This window comes from Halichoeres trimaculatus, unplaced genomic scaffold, assembly GCF_033239565.1.
Source record: "Halichoeres trimaculatus isolate MK-OKI-2021-1 unplaced genomic scaffold, fHalTri1.1 fHalTri1_scaffold_5, whole genome shotgun sequence".
Classification (NCBI taxonomy): Eukaryota; Metazoa; Chordata; class Actinopteri; order Labriformes; family Labridae; genus Halichoeres; species Halichoeres trimaculatus.
In genome coordinates, this window is record NW_027437183.1 from 26736630 (window position 1) to 26748499 (window position 11870).

The window sequence follows — 11870 nt, forward strand, 5'->3', positions numbered from 1 at the left end:
GATGATTCCACTTGTTTCGCGTGCCAATCGACCCATTACTATATATTTTTCTCCATCGATTGCTCATTTCTAAAGAAATCTTCCAGTGCCACTTATTACTTTGAGATACGGACTCCTTAAATTCCACAAAGAGACCGGATTGTGAGCGGAAACTTGTGGGATTGTGTGCAGGACACTTTTATGATTTTTTTCTTCAACATTTTGAGAGAAAAATCATATTTGGAGATTTGAACACGAGACCAAGTGACTTATCGCGATGGACATTTTTTACAGTGAATGAACGAAGGGGGACTCTAACCAATGGAGAGAAAGAGAGGGCTTGGCTATAACCTTAGCCTCCCATTTTCTCTCTCTCTCCCTCTCTCCCCCCTCTCCTCTTCTCCTCCTCCTCTATGCAGGGCTCTGGCCAGTCAGTCGCCTTTGATTATCAGTCTCCAGCAGCCCCTCTCTTGGCTCCTTGACATGAGCACCATATAAGGCGCAGCGATCTCCATAGAAACGTGTCAGTTTCAATAGTAGTGTCAAAGTTCACTATATACAGACATTCGCGCAGATCCCCCGTTTCGGAAACATTGCTCTGCTGGTCCTCTCGTTTAAGCGCATTCATTTTTGGGTCTCTCCTTCTTCTTGCATATTCTATTAGTTGTTGCTGTTGGTCTTCTTTTTTATCTTTTCTCTTCGTATCTCCATTCCTCCTGCTGGAGAGAGGTGAAACTATACATGGGCACTTCATTCGGCGACGCGGTTTTCTTTCGCTGCCTGGCGAGATGATGAGCTTTATTTAAGAATATAGATGTAAAAATCCAGCTCTTCAGTTTTTCCTCCCCTCCTGTACGACGAAGACGGGAGCGTAAAGGAGCCAGGGGAAGAAAAGAGAAAGGAATTTATCTCCGCAGCACTTTGGATCGCGTGTCTTTCCAGCAAAAGGTTTTTTTTTTTACTCGTTCCAGCGTCCATGTGAATCGCTCCTGCCTTTTTCTTTTGTGGCTATTTTACATCAAACTGCAATTTGCTCCGTCTGGACTCGGGTTTTCCTACAAGATTAGGGATTCCTGAATGGCTGACTGCAATTTACCTTGGAACTGGCCTCCCGACACTTGCATATCCTGATCGGGTGCCTTTTCAATCGCCCTCCTATATTTTGAATGTATTGATCGCGCTGTACTCCCCTTCTTACCCCACATGAGATTGCGTGCTCCGATTTGACTTTTCACTGCCCCGTCTTTTGAGATCTCGTTTTTTTTCCTCCTCTACTCTTCATAAACACCGGCGATCATTTCGCTCTATAGCACTTTCCGGGGCCGAGATATGGCAATGGTAGTTAGCGTCTGGCGAGATCCGCAGGAAGACGTGGCCGGAGGACCTCCGAGCGGCCCCAACCCAGCAGCGCAGCCGGCGAGGGAGCAGCAGCAGGCGGCGTCGGCGGCGCCGCACACTCCGCAGACCCCCAGCCAGCCGGGACCCCCGTCCACACCGGGGACTGCCGGGGACAAGGGGAGTCAAAATTCAGGACAGAGTCAGCAGCATATTGAATGTGTGGTTTGCGGAGACAAATCGAGCGGCAAACACTATGGCCAGTTCACCTGCGAGGGATGCAAAAGTTTCTTCAAGAGGAGTGTACGGAGGAACTTAACATACTCATGTCGTGCCAATAGGAACTGTCCCATTGACCAGCACCACCGAAATCAGTGCCAATACTGCCGGCTGAAGAAGTGCTTAAAAGTGGGAATGCGGCGGGAAGGTGAATATATATTTTAAAGCCCACTCATGATCACTCATCTTAGCAGCAGCAGACACACAGGGCTGCCATGTTGCATTAAGGTTACAGTCTATATGGCTGGGCATACTACAGCCTCCATCCATGTTTTTAAGGGATGTTTGCATGAATGATTGGACTCTGCACAGAGTGAGAGAGGGCTAAAAGGCCAGTGCAGCCACAGCAGCTCTGGTTGGAGTACTGGTCGCCTGAACAAAGCGGCTCGTCCACATCAACCTTTTATTTTTGTTTGTATTGAACACTAAATTACAAAACAATCCACACCACGCATTGAGCAAAACGGACCTTTTTAACGCTTATTTGGGATCAGAGGAGACTGTGAGTGAGTGTGTGTGTCCTGACGTCTGGTGTGTGTGTGTGTGAGACAGAGTGTAGTGTCTGTCTGTGTGTGTGAGAGTGTATGTTCAAAGCTAATACTATCTTCCATGAGGACGTGCAGCTTTCTAATTTATAATAATAGAGCAGGGTTTGTTAACGGTGTGTGTGAATGTAAAATGAACACACTACAGACCTACGTCTCTCTCTGGCTGGTCGTGCTGACTAGACAGCTCACACACACACACACACACTGAATAATGCCGCTCAAGTTCTTCAGGGCTCATTGTTTTGCCTGCTGCATTATAGGCCGTATAACTTTACCCTCTGTATGTTAACCTTTGTCTTTATTTCCAATTCATGCAAACATCCCTGACTTCAAATATGGTCCATACCATAGGCACATGTGTAGTGTTAAGTGGGTTACATTAATATTTTATTTTAAATGCTAAACCAAAGCAGAATTCTTTTTATACCCAGCTGACGTTTTGATGTGCGTACAATGTGTAACCGTGGTAGCGTTTATCTATATTTATCAGTAATATTAATAATTTCTTTAGCTGTATTTAGTGGTTTTTGGTGTTAATAGTAGCACATAAAATTATAATTGTAAAGTAATTGAAGAGGGCTTAACACAATGTGCTGTTTAACCTCCAAATAGTCTAAACATGACATTTATGTGCAGTACTTCTGTACAAGAGGAGATATGTGTGTTTTTCTGTACAAAAGTGTACATTCACACACACCTCATGAAGCGTACAGCCTCAAATACAAATGTAAACAGCATGGAGGTTTAAGCACCCAGCACATCTGTTTTGATGAGATGTTTAGGCTGTCCATAACCTAAATAAGTCATCTCTGCGATAATACAGTCCAACAAACAGCCCACGCCGGTCAATATGTTTGGAAAAGCGTGCTGAATTCAGATTTCAGTGCATGCCGTCTCTCTGACAAGAAACCCGCTAGCTGTAGCCTGCTTTACGCTTGTATTACTCATGAACAATGTTAGTCAGTCCTGGATGCACATTTCCTCTTTTTCTCTTTCTTTTTGTCAGCGGTTCAGCGAGGACGAATGCCTCCAACCCAGCCCAACCCAGGCCAGTACGCGCTGACGAACGGGGACCCTCTGAACGGCCACTGCTATCTGTCCGGATACATCTCGTTACTGCTGCGGGCCGAGCCTTACCCGACGTCCCGGTACGGCAGCCAGTGCATGCAGCCCAACAATATCATGGGCATCGAGAACATCTGCGAGCTGGCGGCTCGGTTGCTCTTCAGCGCCGTGGAGTGGGCGAGAAACATCCCTTTCTTTCCCGACCTGCAGATCACCGACCAGGTGTCCCTGCTCAGGCTGACGTGGAGCGAGTTGTTTGTGCTTAATGCGGCCCAGTGCTCCATGCCTCTGCATGTGGCCCCTCTGCTCGCCGCGGCGGGCCTCCACGCCTCTCCCATGTCCGCGGACCGGGTCGTGGCTTTCATGGATCACATCCGGATCTTCCAGGAGCAAGTGGAGAAGCTTAAGACCCTGCATGTAGACTCGGCAGAGTATAGCTGCCTGAAGGCCATCGTGCTTTTCACATCAGGTGGGTGTCCGACATGTCACACATAGGAACACAGAATCAGATGAGGCCTACATGCAGTCATGTAACATAGAGGGGAGAATACGACTGTCAAGCACAGGCTGGTCACAAATCTGAACTTTACGAGATGTTTGTGTTGCCCGTGGAAAGCTCCTTAGTCAACAGCTTGCTCCATATCTTCTTACATGCATTCCCATGTCAGTTGTAGCCGCAGCAGAAGACGTGTAAACAAACCCAGATTGAGTGAGCGCATCAAGTTTTCAACTGCAGCACTCTGCTCAGTGCTTTTTAAATCTTTAGACAGTTTAAAATCACACACGTGTGAATATTCCATTGTTGTGGAGCTTAAACTTTTCTGAATACGTCTTGGCCGGGGGTTTGTAGCTTCGCGTCCATAAATTTTGGAACAGGTGTCAAATAATTAAGCGTAAAGATGAAATAGAGGATCACTGGGTGATATATGACAGCTGATGCTTTTATGGGTGTTGGTGCATGCTTTTATCCTTGTTTTGCGTGCACAAACACATGTCTTGGGGGGTTAGGAAATAATCCGTAGCAGACTGAGATCAAAAAAGCTGATGGAAGTTGACTCATGTGTCAGTGCATCGCTGCTGTAGGACGCAGAGAGGCACTGCTGTATAGACTGTGTAGATTCCTCTCAGCTGACCTATTAATTTTCTAACTTGTTGGTGGTACTTCCTCCTGTCGCACGCGCTTTGGAAAGTCCTCAGCTGTAGTTTACAAAGTAAGCTACATTGATGATAGCTTAATTGATGGCTGACCGGGCAGGGTCCTGGAGGTCGTCATTTGCTCTCCGTGCGTAAATGTCGGTTCTGCTTTGGAGTTGTTTGTGTACGCTTGGTGCCTTTAGGCCTATTACGTCAGGAAAGTGAAAGTCTGAGCTCACTCACAGGCCCCAAACTACTTCTGAACTTTGTTCAAAGTTTTGACCTCAGTGTGTCAGATATGGTCCATCACTAAATTCTGAAACATACCTGTACCTTTCTTATAATTTAAAAAGCTCGAGACAAAATTTACAAATGAATTGCTGTTTTCAGATTAAGATTTATACTGTAATAGTTCCACATTTTAATATCTCTGGGAAGCTTTATAATTTAATATAATATTTATTGATTGCTTTTGACGTTCTGCATACATTTCAAGCAAAAAATAAGGTATGTACAATTGCATATATAAATAAATAAACTAACTCAACTTCCCTTAAATTAAATATTAATTTCAGTTGGATGTTACGTTCTAAAGCATGATATACAAATTTTGGTTAATTCTGCCATATATTCATATATTACTTTCTGTGTTTAAATGAGTAATAAGCTGTTGCCAGTGTCATTTGAATCTAAATTATCCAAAATCTCCAGTATTTGAACGTTCTCCAAACTTGTAAATAACAACTCAGAGCTTATATTCCATCCTTAAAAACCACCTTCAGCATTCAGTTTTCCTCTGTTGGTGCACATGTGGGGGTTTCTTCAGTGAGCAAACTTTTTATTTTCTTGTATTTTTACTCTAGCTGCCATAATACGTACCTTTTTTAGCGTTGAGGTTTGGCAGCTATATTAATTTAACACAAAAAATTTCGGAAGCATCTCAAGAGATAAATATATGTTTAAACATAAATAAATAGAATTTTTGCCTCAGTTTCCCCAGCAATGTAACGTGACATCCTGCTCGAGTCGCTTTACTGTGAGAACTGTCATATTCGTCTTTATTATTTATTTCCCCTCTGCACGGCGACCCTAAAAGAAGCAAGAGGACCTTCACACACTTTTACTCTCAGCTCGTTTCTAACCTACATTAAGTTAGGTTGATATGGACCAAAACTGGTGTTAGCTTTAACAAGTCATGTGGCATTTTGCCAGCAGCTGCGAGGATTGTTTGCCTTTTATAACAGCACACTTGTCAGTGTATGATGGATAAATAATGGCGGCCAGGCTAAACTATTTCACCTCAGTTCAGGATCATTCTTACATTAACTCCTTCTCCACATGTGCACTGTTCAGTGTGTGAGCCTTCAGTAACCCACCGCAGAAATAGCCGAATCTGGAAGCTATCTGCTCCCTTGTCTCAGTGTATAGAGGTGGAGGGGTGCAGGGCTGCAGGCAGGCCTAATGGAGAACTATGGGATGTCTTTGACCAGCTTTCTCTTTGCGCATACACTTAACTGCAGTCCATTCCCTGCAATTCTCCATATCTTTGCTTTGAAACGCCATTTTAATATCATTCATCTGACTGAAAAATCTGAATGTGATTAAGAGTTCAGTCTTATTGATTCCTGAAGATTTTAAAAGGGGACACTCAGCATTTATCCAAAGACATTAGCATACATGGGGCTCTGACCGGCCGGACTGAGGTCATAGTAAATCACCCCAAGATCTCCGCGCTGCCCTCAGGTTCATGAGGTTATTGTGTCTAGCCTTAGTGAGTTATAGCACTGAGAAATCACGACTGGGCTTAAAAGCCTCTGTCCGCCGTTTAATGTATTAGTGCTTGAAAGCTGAAGCTGTCTTTCTTGTGTAGTTTCTACAAAAGCACAACACTGAATCTTTTCAGGGCTCCATGTGGGACCATATATGCCCGGGGTTATGCTGCCTGCGTTTACAGCAGTTTATAAGCAGTAGGACACGCATGCTTGGGTTGTGTGAAAAAAATAACAGTGCTCTTCTCTAACAAGCTTTATATGCTTTTGTCTATACTGAAGCGAGGCTGCACGAGGCTGCAGGAGCCACCAGTGAGCAGCAAAACGCACGTCTCGCCTGCGTTGCTACACAGGCTCATTTTCTGACATTTTATGTCGCTTCTGCGTGACTATTGACTTCACCTCGTCTAATAAATGTGATTGCTTCCAGCGGCCTGTCCTATAGGCTCCATGGAAAAACAGGCCAAGAGTGGTCTATGGAGAGCAGAGCGGCGAAATGACTTAACAGCTTACTGCGGAGTAATTAGGTCACATTACATCCAGTGTAATTTCAGATTCATCAGTGCCGTTTATGTTGCCTTACACCCGAAGCCCTGGAGTCCAGACATGGAGAGCAGCCACCTTTAGGCCTATAACCCACTCTAACCCACCGCTCGCCCTTTGCTCCAGTGCCCCGTCAGTCCTCGCTGCACGCGCTCTCAGCACTTTTTTTCATGACATTTAGCTCCATATTCGTGTTGATTGTCGTAAGGGCAGGCACAGATATATCCACCACCTTCTTCTGCAGAAAGCCCCCCCTGTTTATTCTGAACGACAGTCCCACTCGCTCAGTGTGATGTAGCATGTTTGGCCAGTGTGTTTGTTCATTCCTCTTTGTCAATAACACGTAAAGGCTGATGGTGAGTGATAACCAGCGTGCTTTTGCACGACAGAAATTGTGTATGGCAAGGTGTGCACTGCAGCTGAATCTATCAAAGGGCTGAAATGATCAGGTGGTTTTGTGTTATGTATGACCAAAAATAAAATAGTCAGCGATAATATTTGAGACCCATAATTTCAAATAACAGAAAAACAATGTGTGTGTTTATAATCATTGCTTCTATAAGGTGTGTGTGTGTGTGCCTCTGTGCGAACTTGGTGACCCCTTGAGTTTGATTTATTTGAACAATATAATATTTAACTCTTTATTTTCAGCCAACAGTTATTGTATTACTTGTTACTCTGAGTGTTAACAGCTAAATAGTATCGCATTCAGGGACTTTTCCACTGCAACTTGCACCTTGGGGTTTCAGAGACGTGGCGAGCCTAACCACAGTGTGTTTCTTGGTGTGTGTTTCTCAGACGCTTGCGGCCTGTCGGACTCTGCTCACATCGAGAGCCTACAGGAGAAGTCCCAGTGCGCCCTCGAGGAGTACGTGAGGAGCCAGTACCCGAACCAGCCCAGCCGCTTTGGGAAGCTCCTGCTGCGGCTGCCCTCTCTGCGCACCGTCTCCTCGTCGGTAATCGAGCAGCTGTTCTTCGTCCGCTTGGTAGGTAAAACTCCTATTGAAACCCTCATCAGGGATATGCTATTATCCGGGAGCAGCTTCAACTGGCCTTACATGTCCATCCAATGATCCTTATAAGAGAGCGGCAAAAAAGAGAGGAAAAAGGACCAAAATTCAGCAGCCCTCACCCCGTCCTCCTTCAAGAAGACTATATATAGGACCTTTTCTGACAAACTTGGAAGACATTACTTTTTTTCTGTCTTCTGGGACTGATATGGAATACATTATGTACAGAAAAATATTGGAACTGGACTTTACACCTGTGTAAATCCACCCTCATCTTCAAGAACAATACTCTTCATTTTGTAAAATACTAGTCTTTATTTTCCTTTTTTTGTAAAAAATACAAATAAAATGAAAAACATCATATGCGCAGTAAGAAAAAAAATCAAGACTTAGCGGGAAAATAATGTTTCCAAGCAATTATAAGAATTGTCCTGTGTCTATGTACCTCTCTGTTTTGTATTTTTTCTGGTTCTAAACCAGGGTTTCTGTGATTCTATACTAATAATTTTTTGATATAACCTTTTGCTTCTTATAATGAGTGCGATATATGTTGTCGAAGCTATGTTCTCCAAGAATTAAAATTGAAGTGAGAATTTAAAAACAGAAAAATAAAGAAATTTAGACAAATAAGAAACAGTCTAATCGCTATGACAATATCACCACTGATGGTTGAACTTTTTTTCCCAATTGAAACAATGGACCTGCAACAGCAGCAAACTGACCTCCAGGACATTTTTAACTGAGAGGACGTCTGGGGCGCCTTTTCCCCGGGCCACGAGCGCGCGTGGAGTCGATCATCAGTCAAAGAGGAGAGACATGAAAATCAAAAGCACTTTTAATATATCATTTCAAATACATTTTGTTTGTTTCGTCTTGAAAATTTTCATTGTTTCTTGAATTTTATTGGTTGTTGCCTTCAATTTGCTTACTCCATGATGCAGCTTTTTGCAGAAGGGTCGGTTGATGAAGTTGTGTGATGGTGACTGTACTATTAAAAAAAGAAATAGGCAACAATGTCTCATTCTCAAGCATTTTCCTGGGAGCAAATGTCAAGGTGCTCGGTCTCATTTGAAACCGTCTGGGGGGAAATCTGCTGCCTGGTTGCGCTCCTGTAAGAAAGGCGCCATTGCAATCCACAGATGCTGAGTTCCTGTCCTGTATCTCACATTGAAACACATCACACTGGAAAGCACTGTTTGTCTGTGTTACGAGCTGATACAACGGAATAAGCGGGTTAATTACACAATGGCTGCATACCTTACATGTGAACAAACCCACCGACATAACTGGCGAACAAAAAGCAGGGCATGCTATACGTGAGGAACCTCAGCAGTGCCAGCCTGTGAGCGCATAAATGTTTAATATTTTTCCCAGACAGCAAGGAAAGCCTGCGCAGCACACAGAGCCACCTCCATCCTCTATACCTCCTGTGGCTTAATCAAGGTGATTCTCCTCAAACCAAACAATTCACCCCTCCCATCTCCCCCCTTTCCTTAAAAAACTCTGCCTTGATAGTGCATGCCTCAATATTGATGTGGGCGTCATTTGGCAAAGGGTTAGGCCCCGCTGCAAAGCTGCTGTGATATGCGTGATCAATCTGGAAAATGTATTTTACAGCATGTAAGCCAGTCGATAGGAACACCGAGTGTGATGCATTGTGTGGGAATAGAGAGGGAGGGAGAGAAAGAAAGGGAGAGGGGGTAGAGAGACTATGGCGAGTGCACATGTGCGCGTCAAGGAGGCAGAAAGAGATGTGGCCTTGCTTTCCCTGATACATTCACAATGTAATGAGTACATCGATAAGTCCTCAATGTGTTAGATGGCTCACATAGAGTTTCTGTCCTTGTATTGGTCCGTCTATGCACGTGCGTTCCCTCTTTTTGTCTCCAGGAAGCACAGTTATGGACCCAGAGCTGCTCTCACTGCCATTACTGCCTTACACTCACACCTAGAGTGATAAAATGTGATAAACTGGAAGGCGTTATGAAGGAGAAAATGGGGTTTCGGTGTGACAATTATTACATTTGCCTGTTAGCTCTCTCCCCCCTCTTCTTCATCATCAGACGTGTTGCTTGTGTGCCATATTGCCCACATCTTCCTCTGCTGACTGGCAGCGATGAAGAGCAGGACAGGAGCTGAGCTGAATGCAGCACGTTGCTCTGTCTGAGTTTGATATCGCCATATTTGTTATCTGCCTTATAGGAATGGGGGAGGGGATTTGTTTGTATTGCCTGTCTCGTTCAAAGGCTACAATATGAAGGTATTAATTAGCTCGCGCTCGTGCTGGAGGGATGCTATAGGTTGTGCTTTAGGTTTGTCCTCAGATGCTCTCTCACAGGGATACACTTTTCATTCTCGTGATGAATGTGTGTTCAGGCAGATTGTACCTATTAGCTCCCAATCGACCTGTCTGCGGCGCAGGGTCAGTTTGTCAGACAGCCTCGTTGTTGCTGTAGCTACTGTACAAACATAAACGTCATATTCCTGCAGGTTGGATCTTTGTGTCCTCCTCACTGTGGATGGGAACCTCTCGAAGATGAGGTGAGGGAGAAGGCTGCATGATAGGCATTTGATGTGGCCCTCACTTTCTAACTTGTACTGGAAGAAGAACATGGTGAGGTTTGCAGAAAAATGAAGAAGAGGAAAATAAAAGAAACGAGCCCCAAACGCAGCCTTAAACATGGACAGTTATAAGTCCTGGGATTATTGAGCGTGTGTGTCTTTATCTGATTTTTTTATTGTTATAACTAATAATCCACGGAACGGTTTCCTTGGCTGCATGAGAGAATAAATGTTTATATTTTTCAAAGAGAATGAATCAGGATTCACCGTGGCCATCACAACAGTCCAGGTCGTTTTTGTTTTATGTAGCTCAGGACTAAATTGTTTGCTGGGTTATTAAACGCAGCTTTCAGCCGCTTGTCTCCACATAATGTATTCTAAATCCCTCCAGAGTAACTATCTTTTATCCTCTTGCTGAGAGCATTCGGTTATACAATTGTTACACTACAGGCTATATAAAGCAATAGTTCAAAAGCAGATGAAACGGTGGCATGTGTTCCTAATTAACGTTTCTGTTTGGGCAATACAAACAAAACGCACGAGGAGTCGAGGAAAAGAAACATTTTTCTATTACTGTTGTGGATCACTCCGGACTGTCTCGTTGACAGAGGCTTAAATTAGAATATTATGCAACACTTTAAATATTAAAATAATCGTCTTCAAGTATCAGCTATATTTTCACAATTCCTCATCCTGTGATCAGATGACAACATCATAACTGCTCTACTTATATTCAATTAAGTAAAAGGAAGCGGAAGGAGCACTAAGAGAAATAAAAGCTCTGTCAGACCGGCCGGTAGCTGCGGTGGGTAAGAGAGATGGATATGTGGCACACTGTGGGCCCCATTTGTGTCTCTGTAATTTCGGAAACTCCGGTTACCAAAGTGTTACTACGAAATGAGTTAAATAACCATTTACCTTTGTCTGGTTTCATTCATCAAACCACAAGTGGAGGACTCCTAACACGGGGGGCTATTTGTTTGCTTTACACAAGCAGCTGGGTGCGATTTCACGTTTGAGATATCTGTCTGAAAGCGAAACATTTATTATCCTAAGTTGTCAGCGAACCTATTTCTCCACAGCCCTCAGTGCACGCGGCAGGTTTTATGCAGCGGTGGAAACGTCCTATTGGCGTCACACGTCACTTCATTTCACTTATAGGAGCCTAGTTTCCCCTCTCACATTTGACAAATACTGTTGTTTGAGACAATAACAATTTCCAAATAGCGGCTCCGTGTATGAATGGGGGGCCCTGTGAAGTATGACACGGCTTATTTCTCATATTGTCTTGTGCGTAAAAATGATGACAACACAGGACAACAAGTGCTGCTCCGCGTCTGCATCGCACTTCATTCATACAAGCTCTCAAAATGGCTGGGGACGGCACGGGAAGGACTAATGTCCAGAATAAATGGATTCCCAGGAGATGTTGCGTTCTATCTCAGCAAACAACCCGAGTATTTTGTTGTATCGACTGTGTACAGTCAATGGAGGATGGGGACATATCCTCTGATTACAGTGTGCTGTTCTGAGATCTGTCCGCGGACCTCATAGGCAACCTTTAAGCCATGGATCAGATCCAGCCCTACGGGGTATAAAATATCCCTGGTTGTGAATGTAACATAAGGGGGACGCCTCCCGGGGAC

The 11870-nt window shown here is 44.1% G+C and overlaps 1 protein-coding gene across 1 annotated transcript; it reads left to right on the forward strand.

The window, feature by feature from the left end:
• Positions 1 to 396: 396 nt before the first annotated feature.
• nr2f1a (nuclear receptor subfamily 2, group F, member 1a) lies at positions 397 to 8681 on the forward strand. The gene is made up of 3 exons (XM_074670159.1): positions 397 to 1741; positions 3148 to 3675; positions 7451 to 8681. Exons 1-3 carry the CDS (start codon positions 1309 to 1311, stop codon positions 7723 to 7725), a joined length of 1236 nt encoding a protein of 411 aa, XP_074526260.1. The 5' UTR covers positions 397 to 1308; the 3' UTR covers positions 7726 to 8681.
• The last annotated feature ends 3189 nt before the right edge of the window (positions 8682 to 11870 follow it).

Coding starts and splice junctions, on each gene's coding strand:
- nr2f1a (XM_074670159.1), top strand. CDS start 1,309: ATGGCAATGGTAGTTAGCGTCTGGCGAGATCCGCAGGAAGACGTGGCC. Junction 1,742..3,147: donor AGTGGGAATGCGGCGGGAAG/GTGAATATATAT, acceptor TCTTTTTGTCAG/CGGTTCAGCGAGGACGAATG. Junction 3,676..7,450: donor CATCGTGCTTTTCACATCAG/GTGGGTGTCCGA, acceptor TGTGTTTCTCAG/ACGCTTGCGGCCTGTCGGAC.